The 24,196-nt window shown below is 38.1% G+C and overlaps 3 protein-coding genes across 3 annotated transcripts; 1 reads left to right on the top strand and 2 right to left on the bottom strand.

Annotated features, from left to right (window-relative positions):
• The first annotated feature begins 13 nt into the window (after positions 1-13).
• Positions 14-24,010, top strand: LOC125762165 (pyrokinin-1 receptor-like). Its single transcript, XM_049423997.1, has 8 exons — positions 14-1,153; positions 18,279-18,729; positions 19,017-19,155; positions 19,238-19,349; positions 19,436-19,642; positions 20,159-20,642; positions 21,510-21,721; positions 22,248-24,010. Exons 2-8 carry the CDS (start codon positions 18,330-18,332, stop codon positions 22,275-22,277), a joined length of 1,584 nt encoding a protein of 527 aa, XP_049279954.1. The 5' UTR covers positions 14-1,153; positions 18,279-18,329; the 3' UTR covers positions 22,278-24,010.
• On the bottom strand, positions 2,588-9,002 carry LOC125762043 (kinesin-like protein KIF19). Its single transcript, XM_049423756.1, has 8 exons — positions 7,344-9,002; positions 6,811-6,966; positions 6,297-6,635; positions 4,354-5,359; positions 4,120-4,268; positions 3,834-4,047; positions 3,606-3,771; positions 2,588-3,312 (listed from the first exon to the last, which is right to left on the bottom strand). The coding sequence occupies exons 1-8, from the start codon at positions 7,533-7,535 to the stop codon at positions 3,120-3,122; spliced, it is 2,415 nt and encodes an 804-aa protein (XP_049279713.1). The 5' UTR covers positions 7,536-9,002; the 3' UTR covers positions 2,588-3,119.
• On the bottom strand, positions 13,313-14,798 carry LOC125770669 (uncharacterized). Its single transcript, XM_049440580.1, has 4 exons — positions 14,725-14,798; positions 14,502-14,582; positions 13,527-13,696; positions 13,313-13,458 (listed from the first exon to the last, which is right to left on the bottom strand). Exons 1-4 carry the CDS (start codon positions 14,796-14,798, stop codon positions 13,313-13,315), a joined length of 471 nt encoding a protein of 156 aa, XP_049296537.1.
• Positions 24,011-24,196: the final 186 nt, after the last annotated feature.

Below are 24,196 nucleotides of genomic sequence, written 5' to 3'. Positions count from 1 at the left end.
CAATTAATGCAATTTTGCCGAATACATAAAGTATATTGTAGTTTTGATTGAATATGATAAAAATGTATTGCTATATGCTATAATTATAAAATAATCTATAGTGAAATATAATATAAGAAATCAAATTTGTTTTATTGCTGATTACGGCTAGCATACGTACCGAACATTTATCATGCTCAACACAAGAGGATTTTTTTTTACTTGCTACTAACATTCATACACATTTTCGTTCTTCGAGGTCCCCCCTGACTGGCGGCACCCTAGAACGGCAGAAATCGCGATGTTCGGATGGGCTTTTTAAGCAGACGTCTTACCCGGTTGAAGTACTAAATGCAAGAGAGCGTTTATTCGTCGTGTTCGTTCGAGGAGCATAAGGACGAGTTCCTTATGCGTTGTGTTTACGCCCACGTGTCGGGATCTTACAATTTGTGCTGCTATCGAGCAGATTCCTAATTTATAGCATCGAGCTGATTGTTTGCTGCTGTCGAGCAGTTCCCTACATCACTCCCCCCTTTAATAAATTAATAACATTGCGGTATTGTGGTCGCGCGACCAAATCGTGTGGTGTACGTTTTTTTGTCGGTCACTGTCGTAGTGCTTTCTGGGAGAGGATCTTGTTGCGCGATGTTTTGGTCCACTGCGTCTATGTATGCAGCCTTCACACGATCGATCGATACCTCTACGTTTCTACGAAAGTCTTATCTTTTTTGTTAATTATCCTAAACGGTCCGTCGTAAGGAAGTGTTAGTGTCGGTCGCACGGCATCGATGCGTAGCCACACATGCGTACATGATTTTAATTCTTCTTGGATAAACGGGATGCTTTTGTTATGATGCTGAGTTTGTGTTGCTTTGATCTGGCTCATTGCTTGTTTTATATTATCAACATATTCTTGTGTTGCACCTGTTTGCGTTCTACTTGTATCGAACGTTTGCGTTCTACTTGTATTCACCGGGCAAACGAAGTGTTGTTCCGTACGTTAACTCTGCTACGGTTGAACCTTTGTCTCTTTTTACGGTAGATCGCAAACCTAGTAATACGAGTGGTAATGCTTCAGTCCATCGCGTACGGTTGTGGCACATTATTGCGGATTTTAATTGTCGGTGTACTCTTTCTATTTGGCCATTAGCTTGCGGGTGATACGGTGTTGTTCGTAAGTGATCTATCCCTAATGTTCTAAATATGTTTTTAAAAAGTTCAGATTCGAACTGTCTGCCCTGGTCAGTTGTAACTTTCGCGGGCACGCCGAATCTGGATATCCAGTGCGTAACGAACGCTTTGGTTACGGTCTCGGCTGTCATATTAGGAAGTGGTATCGCTTCTGGCCAACGAGTGAATTTGTCTATCATTGTGAGACAATAATTGTTCCCTTCAGATGGTGGAAGTGGGCCTATTAGGTCAATGTGCACGTGATAAAACCTATGTTCTGGTACGGTTATGTGGCTTACTGGGGTGTGATTGTGGCGAAAGATTTTGGTTTTTTGACAAGCTAAACAGTGTGTGACAAAATGCTTGCAATCTTTGCGTATGGAAGGCCAAACGATATTCCCGGGTGCGATGTGTTGTGTAGTTTTTCTATTATTCGTTTCCTTAGAAGCAGGGGAACGAATGGTCTAATCTTCGCAGTGGATGTGTCGCAAAAAAGTGTTATTTTTGTGCCGGGCATATTTAATTCCTTTAGTGATAGTGACGAGTTTGGTGGTGCATGTTTTAGGTATAATAGTGTTTCGGTATCGGTGCGTTGAAGCTTAGCCATGTGGTCGTAATCAATCGCTTCTGTGTTAATCGCGTCGACTCTGCTCAACATATCTGCGATGGTGTTTTGTTCGCCAGAAATATGTCGAATATCCGTAGTGAATTCGAAACAGAGTCGGCGTTGTTGTGTGGGTTTGGCTCTTTCTGGGCGTTGCTGGAAAGCGGTTATCAGTGGCTTGTGATCGGTGTATACGCAAAATTCGCGTCCTTCTAAAAGATCCTTAAAATAGCGAATTGATTCATATATTGCAAACAATTCTCTATCGTACGTGCTGGCTTTCTGTAAGCACGGGGATAGGCATTTGGAAAAAAATGCTAAGGGCTCAGGACCATGTTTGCCTATCTGTTGGAGCACACCGCCGATCGCGTGGTTTGATGCATCAACATTAAGTGCTAGCTTAGCGTGCGATGAAGGATGCGCGAGAGTTGCAGCATTTGCTAGGTCGTCCTTGCATTTTGCGTATGCAGCTTCGGATTCTTCGCTCCAGGTAAGCTTCGTTGTATCATTTCTTTTATTACCTTTAATCATGCTTTGTAGCATCTTCTGTTTGTGAGCGGCATGAGGTATAAACCGACGGTAAAAGTTGATGGCACCGAGAAATCGTTTTAACTGTTTGGCCATCGTAGGCTGTGGGAAATCGATAATTGCCTGCACCTTATCTTTTTTTGGGCTAATGCCTTCGTGTGTAATTGTGTGTCCCAAAAAATCAACGCTAGATTGACCGATCTGGCATTTTTCCGCATTGATCGCTAAACCGTTGTCGCGTAGCCGTTTGAATACCGTTCTAATATGCTCTTTATGTTTTTCGGCGTTTGGGGAGGCGTTTTGTTTTGTTAAAAATTAGTAATTTATTAATTATCTACGTAAATCTGAATACAATCGATCTACCACAATAAAACATATACTGTACAACATGATTCTGAATAGACAGGCTATTGATCAGACTATATACTTTTTCCGAGTTGCACACTACGCGAATTTTACGTATTGTAAAACAAGATAATTTTGAAGTCTTTCTTATGTACAATTTGATTTTTAGTTTTCAAATATTCCGCAAACGATTTATTTTATTATTGTAATAATTAATTTTGGTAGTATTTTGATCGAATTGTTACATGAAATGTAGATATATTAACTTTGAATAATCATAGAGAGGTTTCATAGAGGGTTTATTTCGGCTCTTTACGAAGTTTGTTTTGGGCGCGGGCTTGGGCGTCGCGTGTAATTCCTCTCTATGATTTCTCTCCATACATTAGTTATGTATAGATAAACTTTCATTCTCTTTCGCTCGCTCTTTCTCTATCTCTCACCTCGCTCTCGCAGTTTAAGAAACTGAATTCTTAAAGATATGAATAATTTCTCCTCACTCGTCACTTGACCCGCTGCTAAGGGCACCACCGTAATGGTTTCTGAGTCGAGTTATTGATGGTAGCCTTGGTCCAACCGGTGGTCCCATTGCTCGATCCGGATTGACTACGTTACCTTCAGAATCTACTGGTGGTAAAGGGGATGTACCTGACCATTCGGAACCAGAGCTAGAACTGGCGGAATAAATGCTGAAAAATGGGAAATTTTAAATCATCTGACAATATCGAAACACAAATGAGACAAAGAAGAATGATAAAACAATAGAAAGCAAAATTCCTTTTTTTTAGATTGATGATAAATGATGATTTGAAAATAATGCATGAATTCAAAATATCTAAATTAAAAAAAAATCTCTCAGACAGCATAACATAAGCATATAACATACGTACTTAAATCAAATTTTCGATTTATCGAATTTTTTTTGGATTGAACATAAAAAAATATTATGAAAATTAGGTCATTCCCGCGATCGACAAGATACCTTCGGTCCTGTCCAAAGATGGGTGGCAGCTTAGTATCGTACAATGCGTCTCGTGGAAAACCACTTGTTGGTGTATTAATACCACCATTGTACGTACTTGCATGAATTTCCTGCTGGTAAAGCGCGTACAGCTCACGCAAATCCTCTGGAATGTCAACTTTCCCTTCTGCAATATAACAAAAAAAAAAATGTTACTTAGACAGTAAAACGTTAATGGCTATGTTTGACCTTCTATAATGCGCCGTTGCGTGCTGATAATATCCTCGCACAGACGTCGTTGTCGTTCTGCCCGCAATAGTTGCAAGTCCCTGCGTCGTAACTCAGCCTGGCGAGCCATTCGTTCTGCTTGCAGTGATACTTTGTCGGCTTCTAGTTCATGCACCTTGCACAATAAAGATAGCAACTCTCGTTCTTCGTCACTGCTGATGCGCTCCGGAAGTTCCTTTGAATGTGGGAAGAAGAAGAATAGAAGCGTTACCACAATTTTCAGGATGGAAGTATAGGTGTTTCGTACATCTTCTAACGTAACACCTTTCTTTCGACATTCTTCGAGTTCTTGTTCGGTGGTAGTCCTTATTTGGCGATATCGTTTGACTTCCTTTTCAATCGATGCAAGTTCACTCCAAGCAGAACGCAATGCTGAGGGTCCCTCTGAATCTGAACCTGTTGGGAGAAAAGGTTGTTGGGCATAAAAGATCTAAAAGTTTTCTAACGGTTTGCTTTGCACATTTGTAACAAACTCCCATGCCTTCTTCATCATCCTCGTCCAGTCGATCATACAGCTTGCCCTGTCGACTCTGCCAGTGGGAAATCACCATATGCTGACGCTCGGCATCCAATTCCAATCCCAGCAGATGGCTGTCCGCCTCTAACAAACGACGACGCAGCTTCATTTGTTGCTTGAAAATTTGCACAATCTGCTCACGCAGAAACTTAAGTTCAACCTTTTTTATCTGCTCCTCGGTTGGCGTATGCTGCTCTTCCTGCCTCTGTTGCTGTAGGCGTTGCAGCGCAGCCCCACTTCGCGGTCTTTCTGTCATCATTTTCATCTTAAGCCTGCCAATCTCATCGCGTAGTTCCGCTACCAAGCTTTGATAGTGTGCTACAGGGAAAGCTTCCCGTGCTGCGGCTGCTTCTTCGACCTCTAATATTGTCGGTTCTTGCAAGCGCGTGGTAATGTGGTTTGCACGATCCGCATACACGAGGGTGTTCTTCGTTTCATCACGATGGCGCGTTTCTGGTGATACATGCGCAATCATTACTGTCTTGCAACGACCGCTTAACGCTTCCTTCAACAGACGAGTCAGTTTCGAATCGCGGAAGTTAACGTACCGAGCACCGCCGGCCAACGCATTTATGCAATTACCAAGCGCTAATAGGCTGCGGTTAATGTGAGCGCCTTCCTGCAACCGTTTGCCACGATTTTTTGTTTTACGCGCTCGTTCCGAACCGGCTAGATCGGTCATGAAGAGACGTCCTTGCTTGGTCCCTACTGGTGTAAAATTTTTCACTGTAATGCTTAGCAAAGCATGACTGCGAGAGGACGTCTGGTTTGCCGCTGTTGGTTCCACGGTCCGTGCTTTGTTTCCTTTTAGTAGTAGTTGGATGACTTCAGCACGACTCGCAGTTGATATCTCGGAAAGGCCGGCTACTGACTGGTTACCACGATTATCCTCTCGTAATTCCAATGGTCCTCCTGGGTTCAGCAAATCGCGAATCAATTCATTGTAAATTTCCAAATATGACAATGAAATCTGAAATATCGACCAAAGATATATTTTTATATTTTTTTTAGTCTATATTTGACAATGACGGTTTTTGTCGTTTTGTCAGTCTTATTAAAAAGTGAGTGCAGTGTTCACAAGACATTACCATATCCCGAACGTTCTCGGTTGTGATTGTGTGTTGAAATATTAGATATTTTTTGGGTGCTATAGCTTAATCTAGAATTGAACCAAAGACTATCATTTCGGTTTTCCTTTCAGAAGAAGTATATACCTATGTCTTGATACGCGCAGACTGTCTTAAGAAGCAAAAAACTAAACCTGCAGAAATTTTACACACAAAAAAACCTTTTAGATACATTCCACAGTCACAGCGTCGTTCGATAATCAATTGATTTCCACCTTTTCCCCTAAGTGCTATTGTAACTAAATTCATCAGTGTGTTTTTTCAGCTTGTGAGCGAACCTTTGGCTTTAAGCTTTAGTTCAAGGGAACGAGTTGCCTTGTTGGTCAAAAATGCATCAAGCCAATGAATAATAAAACAAAACAGAAACTCGACCGAATAGAAACACACAATAGAAAACAAACACCTTCATCAAAAAGGTGCGCTTTTACTTTTGATGATTACCATCTCTTCGACATAATCCTGTACAACACTTCACCGTAATGCACCTAAATTAAGTTTAGTGCGATTGAACATTAAAATTATTGTGACATTATTGTGAAAAAATAATTATGCGAATAATATAAAAGTCCTTATATTGAACATCATTATTTTTAAACGTATATTATATAACCGTTAATATAAAATAAATGCAACAAAATATATAAATTCAACCTTATCAGTGAACGGTTAAATGGCTATCATGACAAATTATTACGATTCAGTTATATAATTGTTGATTGAAAGTATGATGTCGGATATTTTGTTTTTTGTTCCATTTGAGAAAAACAATTAAAAACTTACGCTAAATTTGGTTTCTTCGCATGCATGCAGCTCGATATAGTCGAAGATGTCGGCAACCGCTCGAATCATTAGTCCGCTACTCGGTTGCACCATAGATATCATCACATTATGCTGATCAGAAGTATTCAGAGGGTCCGGCGGACTGGTAGGATTTTCACACAGTTGTACTGTAGCATTGGAGGAATTTGTTCCAGGATTGACACGAACAGGGCGAACATGGGGTCCGAGCATGGTATGGGTTTTTCCAGAACCAGTCGCACCATATGCGAAAACTGCCGCGTTATACCCGTTCAGTACGTCTTGCACCAATGGTGCAACTGCGACTGTATATACTTCGTCCTGCGAGTAATCGTAATGCATAACCACGGCAAGTTAGAATAATTATTGACATAATGTTTAAGTTCATTTGTTTTCAAACAATGTTTTATACTACAGATGAATGGCTGTACTGCTTCTTGGAATATGTAGTGTAGTTTTGTTAAATTTAATTAATATTTATAATGTTTCTCCCTACCTGGGTGGAAGCTTCTCCAAAAACACAATCATAGTTGTATTTTTTCGGTTTGTTACGCGTCCCATCGTCGAACAGTAGAGAGCAGGAACGGTTTGGTTGTGCCTGAATACAGTTCGTCTCGCTAGAGTCACTAAGGGGACGTATCCTGACGGTGACCTGAAAAATAGTCCCAAGAAGTAGATAACAGGAGGAGAAAGATAAGAATAAGTAGCTTAAGGAGAGAAAAAACTACAATTACTAGTAATGTGGGTTAGGAATGGAACTCATGGAACGTTAGAGAATCGATATTATGAAGCACTGGAATTGTAGAAAAAGTGTTACCAACATGGAAGGGATTAAGTGGGACAATATTACCATATGCTGGTCACCACACTGACCTATTGGCCTAGGGTCAGGGATTTTACCGAGAGCAGCGTTACACATCTCGAACCTAATGGCATTATGCAAATTGTAACGCGAGTCAGTTGTGCCTGGGACGAAAAAGTACCCTTTTTTGACCCGGTTCTTTGTTCGTTGTACTATATGTTACTCACCATCAACCGTTCTTCAGTTCCGGCCGAACTGGGTAGTACATTGGCCGACAGGGGTACGGATGATGAGAGCTTGCTACCACTATTGTTGCTATTCGACGAAGATGCCAATCCACGGGACGCTAGGGATACATTGTTCGGATTCGGGTTGCTCCCGATCTGTAAACCGATTCCATTACTTGGTGTTCTGGACATTATTCTGCAAAAAAAAGGTATCTAAACCGTCATATGAATGCACTGGACTAAAAGGCAATTGTGTTGATAAGCTATGGTTAATGGTACGTTTTCAACAATATTAGACACGCAACCTTCACGTTTCACGTTTGGGCGTGAAGCTAACGTTCACGAGCCATATGGTCCATCTCAAAATTTATAACGTGGCTGTCCTAAAGTTACCAGTAAATTCAGTAAATTCTTAAAGTAACATATACGGACACCCTAAAAAGAGATCCTAGGTCCTACATGGTGTATTATAATATTTTTACTGTCTATGTACTGTTGTTTAATTAAAGGTATGATTCTTGTTGGTTCGTAGTAGTTTTTTGCGGTTGTAAATGCTAGACTCCAAACATGGCACACTTTTCGGGCGTTATTAAAGTGGGAAACTACTTGAGTTGTTTCTAGTACTCTCTCCTTATGCTCGTCAGTGCTATGCTTTGAACAACTAAAACGATGTAAGTGTTTGATCCGGTGCTGTTGTTTGCTCATGGTCATGGTGATCTGATAAATAATGCAACGGATTATGTTATGTACCGCCACGAGATAGTAGTATAGAAAACAGTTATTAGTGGTGCGCTGTCCGTTGAATAGATTCCAGCACTTTATATAAGTGACTATGCTGCTACTGTTACTATACATTTGACTAATTGAATGTTCTCAATACTCCTCAAAACTTCTTGTAAAACACACACACACACAGACACGAGCGCACGCGCCTGTACACATGTGAAAACGTTGATAGAGTTGAAACTTTGATTGGTAGTGCTGAAAGTTAAAAAATACTAATTTATTACTTTCACTATACTATTATTACTTCACTTCAATACTCTTATTACTTTCACTATATTACACAACTTTTTTCTCAAAAGGCGAATAACTATTGACCAGTAACTAAAACTCTTTAAAAACTTTCTGCTATCATATCATACACTATGTACACCGCGTCATTCGGAATGAAATTGAGAATGATAAGTAATCAAAATACTTCACTGATTCGATCGATATTTCATTATTTTTGTCTTGCACTGTTGCATTCAACGAACTTCCACTAAATCTGCGCACATTACATCTTTTAAACCTGTGATTTAAATCGTTACTGTCGATACAATAATATGGTCGATAGTAGAGCTGTATAAATTAAAAAACTATAACTACTGTAATTTTACAACAAAAGTACCAATTATCGTCAATGCTCGTTACATCGTACACTCTAATAGCTAAATCGAATCACAAAAAATTATCCAAACTTTAATGGGAATTGCACACGGTAATATAACTGGTATATTACTATTGTTGAAAACAAGTAAACGAAAAAGGAGAAAGAAATCGTACAAACGAAACAGTACACTAATAAAATACGAACCGAACCAGTATCCTCGTATTCGGACGAGCGTCGACTGAGGTAAAAGTAAAGCTTTGCTAAGCTTTTATTTTTGGTGCCCGTAGCACACTAACACCAATGGAGGACCTTTAACGTGCACTTTAGTATTTACAATTTCCTCTTCACCTAATCTTACCATTCTCCCTCCCGTATGACCCTACTAATCTTAAACGCATAGTGGGGTACTGCTTCGGACGCTAATGTTTCCGCGCCTCATCACAATCCATGTAGTAGTGCGTGTGAGTTAGTCAATGCCAGCGTATGGCTAGACTTGCGTGTTGTTAGGATCGTACATGAAAGTATGGAGGGCACAACAATTCTGAATTGTGTGTCCCTTCAGGCCAATGATAGTAATCAGAAGTTAGGTGCTGGCGTGTGATGGTCGAAAGTTCATCGAAATGCTGTCACTAAGTGATGGTAATAAAAACAGAACGTCGAGAACTGGGGATATTGTTGTCAATAGCACATAGCACGAATGAAAGATGGTAGAATACAATTGATAATAAAAAAAGAATAGAATAATAGCAGGAAGCTTTTTTAAGTAAGCATCAGCATAATCAACGTGATAGGTGCGCTTGTGGGTGTTCGGGATAAATTTGACATTTTTGTAATTGATTATATAATTGATTTTTTTCCGGCTTACTAGACATATTTTTACGACTATTCAGATAGTCAGTCCTTGCTACGGGGGGCGGTTCGGAGTGGATTTGATACCCGATTCTGTCGTGTGGAACCGGCGCCGTTTATCGCATACACCACCGGCCGCTGCTTCTCCAGATGTTAATGATGGATTATTTTGTATTGGACACAGTTGAAAAAGCCACCTGGTGTATATATGCCAAAACAAATATGAGTCCCTTATAGGTGGTATGAAATGAGCTGGTAGGTAAAAAATTATATCCATGAATAACAGATTGAACATGGCAATAACCTAACTCAGCAATGCAATAGAACCACGGAAACTAAAACCACATATATGTAGGAGAAAATTCTCTTGACTCGCTCAGTTGTTTTTATGTATGCATGATTTATAATGTTAAATTTTGCGTTACTATAGTAAAGTTCTTTCGTATGGCCTTCTGCTTCCACACGCTCGAATAGTGTTTATCAGGAAAGAACACTATATTTTATCGTTGAATATATCTGATGTCCTTGTTTACGTACCCAAAAGTCTCGATTTACCGTTATAAAAAATGAAACGAAGATCTAGTGCTTAACGAACGAAGGCTATATATTACGCCTCGTCTTTTTAGCTAGCCGGAAATATGGTAGGGTAGGGTTGCGTGGCAAGGTCAACAAAAAGAAGTGTTTTCATCTTCATGCTATAAGGGGTAGTGGTGCGGGTAGTAGGCATCACCAACTCACGATCCGAGCATATACAAAGTAGCACAAGTTGCGATTCTCATGCTAAGTGATGGGTGGTTGGCTGAAGGTAATGAGTAGCGTTGCGTGTCTTCGTTTTGTTTTCAAAGTTTGCCGTGAGGATTTTACAGGTTCCATGGCTTCATTATGGAGGTGTATGCTGTATATTAATCGATAAGGTCATTATCCTTACGAACCACAACGCGATGTTTACTTAAAGTTCGAAGGAGACTCCATAGTTAGACTTTTCCGTATTGCAGAATAGAGAGTTGTAACACCTAATATGCTTTAAATTTTCATTTTGTGCACATCTGTTTGTTAAGAAGTGTTCCGATACTATAGAAACCTTGAGTTGTCCTTAAAATAACCAGGACAAATGAATATGTTTTTGACTGATTAAACTAATATGGATGAATTGTACACACTTGTCCAATAAGCGAAAAACTAGGCGAGATAACTTTCCACTCTAGGGATGTTTGCACATGCCGATGTTCTTATATTATGAGGGCGCCCGGTTGTACAATTGAATTGATAAATTTTAACACTTAGGCTGAATGTGAAACAAAAACAAATATGTTAATATGCAAATATATATTAATATGATTACAACATTTCCATGTAATCGACAATAATCTGTAAAAAACTTTTTGCAAAACCAAGCAAGGTATTAGTAACGAACGTTTCAACAACACATAATGTAACCGGCAGTTACATTGTTTTATCCATTGATTATTCAACTGCAACAGCAATCGTATATTTTCAGAGATACGTAATGTATTTGAACCTGATTATTTTAAAGCTTGTTAACTAGTTTAAGTTAACTTATCATAGCAAAACAAATTGCTGTGTTTACGTTGTTCGTTCTGAAAATTGTAATTATAGTAAATGTAAATTGCAGAAGTAGATCCGACTGACCGCAAATCCATACGAGAAATAAAACATTGAACTGTAAAATTTGCAACAAACAAATCAATCACCTTAGCGACAGCTATCGAAAGACGGCGAAAAGCAAGTCCAAAGGACAAAGTAGGATAAAGCCATCCATGACGCAGTTACAACAAAACTGCACCGGTGTGTTACGATGAAAAACTCTTAAGAATCAACCGTCGAGAAAAACTTTTAACGAGTATTTTTCATCGTTTCTTTTTAGCAAAAATAAAGACAAGAAAATATATAGCAGGTCAGAAGAGGTGCGATGAAGTTTCTATATTTATGGTTGTATCTAGTTTGCTGCAGCAAACAATGATATTCACAGGGTTCTGTCAACCACCATAAAAAACGCTTCGTTTACCCGATATTTCGTAGCGAGAACATTTTACGGCTTGCAAATTTGATTGATTGCAAATAAGCTCTGTGACTCCATTTTGAACCTTCAACAGCAGCAACCCTTTCCTGTATAATTTAATTGCTTATAAGCTGAAGTTATAAGAAACCTGTATATTTTAGTTGCTTTATTTATCTGTTATTATCGATATGCTTTCACAAGTTGCAGTTAGTAAACCGATTGCGAATAATGTTTTTCTTTTTGTCACAGCAATATTTGCATTATGTTTTTATTTAAGGTACAAGCAGTTTTTTTTAGATTACTGGACGTTACAAATGTTTCATTCTTTCCAATTGCCCTAACACAGTGCTCCCCTAACTTTTTAGTACCGCGGACCGCTTTTTGTTCGACATAAGTATATCGCGGCCCACATGTGCCGCCTATGAACGGACTCGTAATGTATGTATATCGTTGTTAAGACGATTTTTGAAATAAAACATTAGTAAAAATTATAATTGTCCACAATCTAACACATCGAGAAGCGTATAACGATTTCGTCACGTAAAAACGCTTGGTCCAACGACCGAAAATTTCTTCCGCGTACCACTTCCATTTAAGCTACGGACCACAAGTGGTCCGCGGACCATAGGTTGGGGACCACTGCCCTTACAGATCGTACGGCAGTTTATAATTTTGTTTCATTGATTACTCATTTACGTGCGGATTGATTGTTTTTATTGGATTTAGTTGATAGCTGGTCTACCATAATGAAATAGATAGCTATTTATCGATTGCTGTGCGGGGCTGAAAACTGTTTCCTGAGCTAGTATACTAAGATCGTTAATTTTACAGTAGTTAGTTAATTAAGTTATCAATTCAAATCTATTTCTTTTCAATATCTTATTCGTTAAATATTGTTTGTTAACATTATACTATTTACTAATTGTATTTATACGGAACTAGGGTTGGTAAGTTGATTAAAGAGGTTTTGTTTAATTGTTTGCACGTGTCCTTGCTGTTATGCTAGAAATAGCTTGAATGCTTAGGTTGAAAAAGATGTCGAACATTCTTTTACGGCACTGAAATTGATGTTAAGCGAAAGTAACTTTGTAGATGATGCAATATTGCTGAGTACAGGTGGTATTTATTCTTTTTCTATTTTTAGATCGACATGATATCGGTTTAAACTTGCAAATCGAATTTGTAGTTAACGTAGTGCTGGAGTATTTTAAGCAGGCAAAGTTTTCTACCCCATTAACCATCGCTGATGACAGGAAACGAAAAATCGAATAGTCAGGAGGTAGATGTTTATTAGAAAATCAATAGTTGTCAGCAGAGACATTCCGTAGAAAAGGCCAATCAATCCGCCGAGCGCCACTGCGATACGAATTAGTTGTTGCGTGTGGTGGGGACGGTGAGCAATTTGAGCGAAAAAGAAAAGGTCAATATATATTAACAACATATCTACCCCACATGGAGTGCAATAAAAGTGAGGAATGGGTAGTATTTTTTCCTCTATGAAATTTGCTTAGGAACAGTAAAAAATGAATAACCAAACTTACTGAACAGATCCATCTCCGTCTTTGCAATGTTACGCACGAATCTTTCGTATGGTAACGATAAAAGTCGTACTGTAACACGTCCTTCGTCCTCCTCTGTTTCGGCAAAGAAGCTGGTAATGGAAGGTGTCCGAGTGTACTACACCATGCCAAATTTGCCATGCGTTTTAAGAAGATAGAAAATTACTTACTCGTCTGACTTGTGTACGACGAAGTGTTCTGGTTCAACGCAGGATGACAGGCAGGGGCATTGCTTGCGAGCTCGTGCAATATCAACTGAATTTTCCGTAAGGCAGGTGAGTCCTTCGAATGAACATATTTGCGTCTCGTACTCTGGTGTAAAGAGAAACAAAATTGAGAAGCTTATAGTGGATCTGTCTAAAATATCCATCATATCTTACCCGTAGTGGTCAAAGTTTGTGGCATTAAATGATGGGTACAATTACAAATTTCAAGCTGAGTTTTCCAGAAACATTCGATAGAGCAAGCGGAGAAGCTATAATAGCGATACAGTTGATGTGCTAAAATAAAACAAAACGAAAGAAAATAATATGTGCATACAGGGGTAAAACGTAAAGGTTAGTCAGCAATGACCGGTCAAAATTTTCGAAGTTGTAGTAGCCTTTGTATATTCTGGCACCTCTTTTGCCACAAGCATATTATTTTGTGCTTTGATGCATGATGGTTAGCTCTAATAAGTAACGTCATTTTAAAAGATTTTAGTTACATTTTTTAGATTCATTACCTTCATTCACAGTTTCCCAAGGAAATCGACAGTTACGTCGCCAAATGGGAAGCTCGTGCACTGTATCCTTATTTTCCATTTCTATTACACGAACGACTATTTCTTTACGTGTGCCCCACAGCACAGTTTCCCGCAATGAGCGATCAACGTATGAGTGGGGTATGCTGAATTCATCATGAAGATAAAGCTGAACGTCTTCGAGTACACGAAATTCCAACCAGCCCGGACCAGTTGCCCTGTTACTAACAAGCTTCGGTGGTACCCGTGACATTATACCCACGTTAGCTGCATTGACACTAAAACAGCGTCCAAACTCCGTATCCAGCGGACGAAAGAAGCGACAACAATCTAATGATTTTTTTTGCCAATAACAATCCGTAAGTAGCTCTTCGCATGGTACCCGATGGCGCCTAACAATTTCAGTGAAGTTGCGCAAAGCCGCGCAATCTACCAACGCTGAATATGAGCCAGCGTTTAGGTGACATTGTTCACAAGAATAGCACGTGCCACCATAAAACGCAATGTCTATTATAAGACTGTCCAGTGAAGGGTCACGATCTGCTCCAAAATATCTGTAAGCGAAATAAACATTTTAAGTACAAACGACTAAATGAAATTTTATATAAACTACTGTTCTGTGAGTTCTGCTACGGATTCTCCATTAACAATTTGGCAAAGGCTGACTGCTGGAAAAGTTGTATTCCAATGCAAGCTTGTGAAATGATTTAGAGAAAATATAATTTTTTGTTAATTTGGTCTATTAGCTCCATTTTTCATACTATTGATGCTTGACTTTTTTTGCTGGCTTTTGAACAGCCTATGTTATAAAGGTCGTATTACATATACATACTTACTGTGCGGTATCAACATAAAATGTTAGCGGATTGTGCAGAAAATTGTTGAGTAAGTTCCACACTGAACCATACATCATAAAGCTCAAGCCGGATACAACCATAAGCCAATGAATCCTTTTATTTGAAATGGAAAAAAACACACATTTAGCTATTTTTTTAAAGCACATATATTGAAAGAACACATATTTCAGTTTTTGTCAGTAGTTTATAGACGTCTACGGATGAAAAACGCATTATTCGAGTATACGTGAAAGTTATATAATTTCGATAGATAGTATTCATCATAAGGCCTTTTGCAGATCTGACAACGTATAATATTAGCTCACTAAATCACTGGAAATTTAAAAAAAATACAAAAAAAACAATATGATAGTTTCGGTTTCTCTCTCTCTTCTTAGCTTTAACGACCTTACAAACAGGTCACGCCGGCCATTTCTGGCTTACTAGACTTATTTTACCACGTAGCCAAATACTCAGTCCTTGCCATTGTGGGACGGTCCGGATGGGATTTGAACCCGGTCCTGCCGTATGGACCGGCGCCGTTTATCACATGCACCATTGGGCCGCTGTTTTAATTTCCGTTTAATGACCCCAAATTGAAAATAAACTGAAAGCACCATTACATGGTTTTATAAAAATTGATATTTTACACTGACTGGCGATTTGGACTCAAAAGTACATGCGAGTACAACTCTAAACGTTTTTTTAAAGAGCTTGAAAAACGATCCTTCATTTTGTTTGTTGCACTTATAGTTTACCTTCTAAACCATTTTTCTGCAGTACCGGGTTGTAGGTTCTGATTTTTTATGCTTTTAAATTGGCTTTGTTCGGCATAAGCTACGACTTTTTGCCGTCTTTTCATTGTCGCAGGTATCACTTGTTTCTGTAGGCAACGTTCACCAACTACTCAGAGCATTCAGTTTGTTTGGCGTGTGATAAGCATCCGAAACGTACTGGGCGATCAACAATGTTTTCAAAAGAATTTTTGTTCTGAACAATTTTCGAAACTACTAACAATACCCTGATGATGGTTGGTTTTTGTGTTCATATAAAGGTCAGTGTTTGTTAACCAAATATACCACAACAGAATTATTTTTTCAAATTGCTCCAGATTCACTTTCAAGTGAATCCACGACAAAAAATAAATTGTGTATCAATTATATTCTGAAAACTTCATGTACAACTGTACAAAATTTGAATATTTGAATATTTGTCCTAGTATTTCATTCAACTTTTACTTTACCACCTTTTACGCTGTTGAATAATTCGTACAAGGTTAATAAAAGATTATTTCACAAAAATTTAAAATCGATCATGTGAAATTGTAATTCCAATGCAGGTAGTTAGATATACATTATGAGCAAATTAAGACAGATAAAAGTAGATTTCTATCCCAATATCACGTATCTGTAATACAAATAATTCAAATATTTAATTGTAAGAATAACATCGCTGTTTAGTTACCACTGATTTGATTAACAATTCCATAAAACCTATGTGTTTTAATTGACTCCCTGATGATAAAAAGCTACCGATAGGAGACATGTTAGTAGGGCACCTGTCATTAAGCACTAATTACTCAATTACTCAACACTTTGTACTGATATCCGGGATTCTTTCACATGTATCACACTGGTTGGAAGACAAATTCCAGGAGGCGTTCTTGACGGTTTTTGCTTATAATTATAGATTACTAGATACAAGATAGATATTGAATATTGGTGGTATATGAGGTGGTGGCGCCGATATTGCAATACCGGACCGGGTTTCAAATCCCACCCGTATCCCTGTTACGGGTAAAACAAGAAAATTTAAGATAAAAACTTTTTTTTCCTTTAACACGTTGGCTGGGACACCTATTTTGGTAGTGTTTCCTGCCAGGCCGAGCCGTTTTGTCATACAATTCAAAATCATGTATGGTGGCTATCAAAAATGATAGCTATGGCAGCCAAAGTGTTAAGAAACATTCTTTAAGACATTTGGTCGCCATAATATTATATTTAGTTCAAAGCGCTTAAATGAAGATGGACCCTTTCCTAATTACAGTACTGTAAATAAAGAAAATCATTTAAACCATTTATCGGTTGTAATATTTATTTGTAGCATCTATGAAATAAGTAGCAACATCGTTAAGGACAGCAAGAAAAAACCTCGGTTAGCTATTCACATCACCCGAACCAGTAGCAATGCACGTTGTGTGCAACGTTTTCCGATAGATCGTGCAAGCTCAACACCTAAACATGCGCCTTGCAGCCCACTTCGAATCGGGTTATAAGCGGTGTGAGTACTGTGTATATGCTATTGCCTTATCGTTAGCCGTGATTATTCTCGGTTGGTCTGTTTGCCGAACCAGTTCGGATTTCTACTCTACCAACCGGTGAACTAGCGGTTTCTGTTTCCGGTGCCGTCTGTTAGGGCACGTGTATTTATCGAGTCGAATTTCGAGTCGTTTTAAACAGTATAGTTTATCCTCGCGGACGATGATGTACGTGATGTTACCGCAATGGTGCTAAATTTTTCTCGTTCCAATAATGGAGACCGAATCCTTGACACTTCATTGTGCTTCGCGAATTCTATTCAACACCGATACATTTGATAAATGGCATGGAAATGTTATTCCATGTCTATAGTTAGTAAGAATAAAACCCACAAACTCTACAAAAGTGATGGTGTAACGTAAATAAAGTGATTTATTTCGATATTCTTCTTAATATTCACGATCAAACATTCAGCATGCATTTTCAGATCCTTCCATCGTCCATCATCATGAATAGTGCGAGATATGTATCAATAATTTACGAAATATTTTCGATGGAGGCTTAATACAAAATTATGACTTGCTCCCAAACAGTTGCCATCTACAAAACATTATGGGAATTGAACGGATACGTGTTGATATTTTCCAGGCAGAATTTAATACAGGTCTAGTATGCAGGAATGACTATCCAGCTACGGATAAATGAAATCAAGGCGAGCCAGTAATAGCCGGTCAAGACCTCTTGAGGTGCAGTACCACAAAAGAAGAAGACAAATAGCAGTATTACGGATTTATCAAATTGATCAAATTGATACCCAAACTATGCTATGGAAGGAAAACAGTAGCAATTGCAATTTCGCTTCCTTATTTTGAACTTACCAAGAATATTTTCCAGAACTTATGGTTCATAAAAGTAATCAATATTCAATCTAACCACTAATGTCTGATAAAAAGGGCCGTCCCGGTGGTACACCACGTGTTAAACGACGTCAATTCCACCCGACAGGGCCGTGTAATCAAATCGCATGCGGACCATGTCCACCCGTAGCAAGGACCTACTATTCGACTATGTGATAAAACAAGTCCAACAAGCAGAAATGGCCAGCGTGACCTTAGAGGTCGTTAAGCCAAGAAAGAAAAAGTCTGATAAAAAAAGGCGGATTTGGCCCAAAAACTCTAGAAAACTGGTAGTATCTAGAGTTTTCCGGGAAAAATATTCCTTTTACTTTTGATGCTCTCGCTATCAATTAACTATCAGTGAATGTTGTATTAATTTATGTTTTTGTTATGGAATTAGGGAAGGTTCCCTCGCTTAGCTAGTCTATCATAATACAGTGTTGCAATCGTGATGATTTTCTACAGCTACTACGACCAACTGAATCTGGTCGATACCACGAGGCCGATCTATCAATCTGATCTATCAATCGGATCTATCAATTTGACATTCAGTGAAGAAGAGAACATAAGCATCGAGTTCAACGTGAGTTTAAATCTAACAGTTAGTGAAGCTGAAACCGGCAATACTGACAATGTAATCGATAGTTCAAATGGCACCATACCGTTAAAAGTTAGGGATACGTTATGGATCGTTATTCCGATAAGTATCATCTACTCAACCATTTTCGTAATCGGTGTACTTGGAAACATCATCACCTGTATTGTTATAGCACGTAATAAGTCTATGCATACCGCAACCAATTACTACCTATTTAGTTTAGCAATTTCGGACTTATTACTATTGATTACAGGTAAGTATTTGTGCATGTTTTTTACATATGTATTGAAGGATAAGGTATAATTTCATCAATACTTTAAATTAATCGTATTTTAAATATTTCTGGGCATGTTTTATAATTTATAAAGAAAAGAAAAAAAAATACTTCTTAAACTACTGGCATCCAGGTACTTATTTTTAGTTCTTAAAATTGCATTAATTTAAAGAAATTGTACTACAGGATTGTTACAGGGGATATAACTGTTTAATGCGAACATTTATATGGATGAAGATAATTAAATATAAATTTTCTCTAAACAGGCGTACCCCAGGATATTTACCATGTATGGTACAGATTTCCATATCCTTTCGGTAGCGGTGTTTGTAAAATAGTAAGCTTTGCTTCTGAAACTTTTGCAAACGCGACAGTGCTTACAATAACGGCATTCACCGTAGAAAGGTGAGGTTTCAGCAGATGTGATATAATATTACATGAATAATTAAACTATTCTTTTGTAACAATATTAATCCATATTGAATAGGTACGTTGCTATCTGCAAACCCTTCCTGTCTCACACAATGTCCAAACTATCTCGAGCAGTCCGGTTTGTGCTAACTATTTGGGTGATTGCTTTTAGTTTAGCCATTCCACAGGTATTTCGGAGTTGGCATTACCAACATTTGCATTGAATTAGCCAGTGCAACCAATTCTAAACATCCGTACTTTACTCATTCAACAGGCTCTTTCGATGCAAATTGACACGCAATTTCGTATGTGTACTGTACGCCACGAGCAAACTAAGCATCTTTTCTTCATATCAACTGTGGTTGTCTTTGTCTGTCCCATGAGTGTAATAACAATTCTTTACATGCTAATCTGGCTACAGCTGCGTCGATCTAAGGTAGTTCGATGCGGAACTTTTCGAAGCTCGAGTGTTCGACTCAAGGTATGTTTATACTATACCATAACTGTAACTTAACAATAATAGTATAACTTGAAAATAATAATAAGTGTCTGACAAGCACAATTTTTGCGGCATGATGTGTAATCGCATAGTTTTTTTTTCTCGGTTAGAACGGCCTGGCCGTATCAAAATTTATTTTACCACGTAGCAGGGTAGTCAGTCCATGCTACGGCGGGACGGTCCGGATGGGATTTGAACCCGGTCCTGCCGTGTGGGCGGGCGCCGTTTTTCACATGCACCACCAGGCCGCCCCTTGTAATCGCATAGTATAACAACTAGAAAAAAAATCTCTCAAATGTAAAATGACAAATGCCATCTAAATTATTTGTTAATCACATTTGTTTCCTGGGGCTCGAATCAACTTAAGCTCAGTTTAAAATGCATAACAAATATGATGGTTTTTGTGGACAAAATGGCCTTCAGAAGACAGAATTTTTATTTTTCATTCACGAAAGGACCCATTTATTTAAGGATTATCCATACACTTATTGTTCACAGCATAGCATCTTCAAACGCGATTCACAACGTACAATCGTAACTTTGCACTGTGATCAAAATGTCTCACCACTACACCACTACAGTGAGAGTGCACTTACAAGCTCTATGCAAGATCCAGGACTTATCAACAGTCTGCCAATGTCAACTTCGCCTTACCTGTCCCACGCAAAAAGATATCCAGCAACCCCAGAACCTAAGGTTCGGCGATCAGAAGAGGCAACAAAAGAATCAGTTATCTCGCTTACCAAACCGTCTCATCACCGTCTAGATCAACAGCGTAGGCATATGCAAAATTTGGTAGCGTCCCAATTTTGTTCCGCAAGACGTTCTTCAATTGTGTTTAAAGATTGTAGCAGCTCGAAGAGCGGAATAAATAGTCACAGAACATTAGAACAGGAACTCTCGGGAGCTTCGGAAGACGGTCGAATAAATTATTCAACCCGGGGTCAGTGCAACAGCATGCGTCATGTGGTGAAAATGCTAGGTATGTTATAATATGACTTACCCAGAATTCCGTTTATACAAAACATCTATTTGAGTGAACAAATTTGAATGAAATGTATTTGTAATAAGGATTTGGAATTACTATCTGAAAATTAGAAGTTTAATTTTCGAACCTTACGGGGTGCTCAGAGAAATACCGTTAGCGAAATCACACTCGCAAACCTGTGCATATGGTTAACAAGGAAAAACAACCCATTGAAAATGCTGGGGTCTTGGCTGCCTCTATCATTCCTTGGAAAAACGTTCGTTCTCGGTTTAAAGGGACCCCTGGCTAGGGTAAAACGAGGGGGGGGGGGGGGTTGCTTCTGCTCGGGCTGCGTTTCGTATCAAATATTCTGTCGTCTTTCCTCCCTCCCTCCACCACCGCTAGATCCGCTTCTGTTTGTAAGCCAGAAATGATCTGCATGCGTAGTGGTCGATACGCCGAAAAGAACAACAGTACGACCGAATGAAATATTACCATTAAAGCCGTTATGAACACACCAAACACCTTTTCTTCCAATAATACTTTTCTAAAGTCTTCAAACTTCAATTAATGTGGGAATGTTGCTATTGCATACACAACTATACAATTAATTGCTATTGTTGTGTAAACATTTTAATGGCGCTTCGCTGGATAAGCAAGATTAAATGACTTTTTAAAACATATGGCAATTACACGCGTCCTGAAATACTGATTTTCATATCTAACAATTTCACAGTTGCAGAATAGATGTTTTTTATAAAAAAAAATTGAATGAACAGATATAAAAAACCTTTTTCTGTATTTCTCACCATAAATTATGCTTCGTAAAAAGCCTACTGAAAAAAATATCTCTCACTTATGGTTTCTTCCCCTTCTTCTTAGTGGCTGTCGTCATAGCTTTTTTCCTATGCTGGGCTCCATTTCATGCGCAACGGCTTATGGCAGTTTATGCAAATGACTACAACCAAAACGCTGCTATACGGAGAGGATTCGAAATTCTAACGTGCTTGTCTGGTATACTGTACTACATCTCAACCTGCATCAATCCGGTGCTGTATAACATCATGAGTCACAAATTCCGGGAAGCATTCAAAGTAAGTAAAATATATTAAACGTGTAGCTCCATTTACCAGAGTTGCTTCAACTATATTCTACAGATTAAATGCGATCATTCAAAACTTTTCGTTGAATAGTTTACGTTACTCTCGGGTTGTAAAGTATAGTTCCCAAATATCTCTGAACGAGGAATGACGGTCGTTTTAAACAAAATAACATAAAAAACATAGACGTAAACTGAAGATTTTTTTATTTTATGTCCTGATTTATTGCTATATGACGACTGTTAAAACAGTAGTGTCTTGATGTAAATTTACTTAATGTAAATTACATTTTTACATTACACTGTCTTACTGTAAATTACACTGTCTTGATAAACAGTTGCACAATGCGCTGGATCACCCCAACCTTAATTCATTTGAGAACTGTTGTCATAAATGCAAACCTGAAAAAATCACTATTGCATATCTGACTGAATGGTTTGAATGGTAGTGCATTAGATGTATAGCTCAATTGATTTAACTAGAATTGATGGTATTCATTAAGAAAGAATCTTACTTCTAGGAATGTATCGGAGCACTAAAATTCAAATAATTGCCATTCGCTAAAGACGTGTCCAACATTGCGATCATCAATGCTATATTGCCGAAATTAGACAGCGTCAAAGAGTACCGAAGTTGAGCCATCGGTGTTTCTACTACATTACAAAGATTCCCGAAACTGGACAGCAGTAGGCCGAACCACTTTGTGGATGTCCCCTGTAGTCGATACCGATCAGCATTGACCAAACTACTGAAATATGTCCAAGCAATGCGACAAGCACGGTTCCATGCACATAACCTGACCACAACCTACCAGGTAGATATTTCCGAACCGAACTAGGTGGGTACGAAATCGATAAAGAGCCGGTTCGTATTCGGATAGCCAACGATTTATGCTCCACCAGGCAGAAAGCAACTCAACCGTTGGTCATCGGTGGGCTTTCGTGGGTATAATCGGTATCATCCACCAGCATTCAGTTCCGATCCTGGAAATAACGTACATTCTGTGTAGAATTGATATGTCCTTTATCTACAGCTACACATACAATTGTATGCATCAATGACAATTTGTCGTAGAATTGTTTGGTGTACAAATTGGTGTGTATAAGGAATCATTACCAAGAACGCAGCCAAAAGAATTAAATGTTCTTTCAGTCCAAAGTTAAAAGCTTGCAAGGAAAGCGGGGCAAGATTAGTTTGAACCTTCATCTTTACTTTCAAGTGTTCCATATATTAAGCTTTTAAAAGCTTTACACAATAGAAAAGCTATAATAATCCAAACAGCTTTGCATAAGCGTTAAAGAGCACAGCAAATAACAATATTTATTTTTAATAAACTTTTTTGTTTTGGTCTAAACCCAAAAATGATCGGAAAAGGTGTGTTAATGTGTGTTAATGTAATAGCATACTGCGCAAAATATTTACACTTACAGCTAAAAATGAGTAAATCTTTGAACGAATGTACTTCTGTTGTTGAATAAAACAAATAATTAATATTCCACAGTTTTTTTATAACAACATGAATAAAATATCTAAGGATTAATAATAAAAAGTAAAGAAGAGTTAAACTATCGAGAAGATTCCATATATAAGGCAGATGTCTTCGTTTAAATTGAGTCTTTTTAAATTGACAACACTCCAGTGAAGTTAGGCTTGACGTAGATTATTATAATACTATGGTTTTTTTAACCGTTTCGTAATTCGGATCAAGGGTCCGCCGAGAAGCTGCTTCGCGGGGCCCGATCTGGAAGGAGTTGAAGTGCAATATAAAAACTACTTTTTATGTCAGAAAATATCAACAATGAATTCAGTGAGAAGTGATTTTTTTAACCAAGTTAAAATATTGGTATGTGAAAGTTTACTAATGAATAGTGAAGGATGGTTATTAGAACTTTACCTTTAACTTTACACTTTATTAGAGTATACCTATTAAAATTCAAAACAGTACATACATTTTGACGAAAAAACATAAAGGGTAAAGAATCATTACTTGGAAAGGGTGTAGCAAAAGGAAAAGTGAAAAAACTAGCATTCATAAAACATAAAAATGCGGGTTACGCATGAAAAAAATGTTCATACAAATTTATACTTTGAAGCTAGGTAGTTCATTTCGTACCTAATGAAATATCTTTTACAGGTAGGAAATGCTGCACAGTGGGAAAATATTTATTACGAACGGTGGCCACTACCGTTATTATCACTAATAAACAGCTACTTCATGTTGATACTGAAAAGAACATTAAACAAAACATAATAATATAACATATAAACATTAATCTCAAAATGTCAGTGTTGCGTTCAATGACCCTCGGATGTAATTGGGATTAGCTATCTATTCGAAGCACATGGCAAGTATTATGATGTAAATTTATTCATTTTTATCTCTATGTAGCTAGTGTATTAATGGTTCTAACAATAATATACACTGGGCTACGATTTAATTTAATACAAACTTGTAACCAAAATCGCACA

Source organism: Anopheles funestus, chromosome X (genome assembly GCF_943734845.2).
Source record: "Anopheles funestus chromosome X, idAnoFuneDA-416_04, whole genome shotgun sequence".
Lineage (NCBI taxonomy): Eukaryota > Metazoa > Arthropoda > Insecta > Diptera > Culicidae > Anopheles > Anopheles funestus.
Note: the sequence above shows the minus strand (reverse complement) of the source record. Positions and strands in the feature narration are given on the sequence as shown.

Coding starts and splice junctions, on each gene's coding strand:
- LOC125762165 (XM_049423997.1), top strand. CDS start 18,330: ATGATTTTCTACAGCTACTACGACCAACTGAATCTGGTCGATACCACG. Junction 18,730..19,016: donor CTTATTACTATTGATTACAG/GTAAGTATTTGT, acceptor TTCTCTAAACAG/GCGTACCCCAGGATATTTAC. Junction 20,643..21,509: donor TCATGTGGTGAAAATGCTAG/GTATGTTATAAT, acceptor CCTTCTTCTTAG/TGGCTGTCGTCATAGCTTTT.
- LOC125762043 (XM_049423756.1), bottom strand. CDS start 7,535: ATGTCCAGAACACCAAGTAATGGAATCGGTTTACAGATCGGGAGCAAC. Junction 5,360..6,296: donor GCGAAGAAACCAAATTTAGC/GTAAGTTTTTAA, acceptor TCGATATTTCAG/ATTTCATTGTCATATTTGGA. Junction 3,313..3,605: donor ATCTTTGGACAGGACCGAAG/GTATCTTGTCGA, acceptor CCCATTTTTCAG/CATTTATTCCGCCAGTTCTA.
- LOC125770669 (XM_049440580.1), bottom strand. CDS start 14,798: ATGTATGGTTCAGTGTGGAACTTACTCAACAATTTTCTGCACAATCCG. Junction 14,583..14,724: donor TTTTATGTTGATACCGCACA/GTAAGTATGTAT, acceptor TCATTTCACAAG/CTTGCATTGGAATACAACTT. Junction 13,697..14,501: donor GTAGCAGAACTCACAGAACA/GTAGTTTATATA, acceptor CTAACCTTTACG/TTTTACCCCTGTATGCACAT.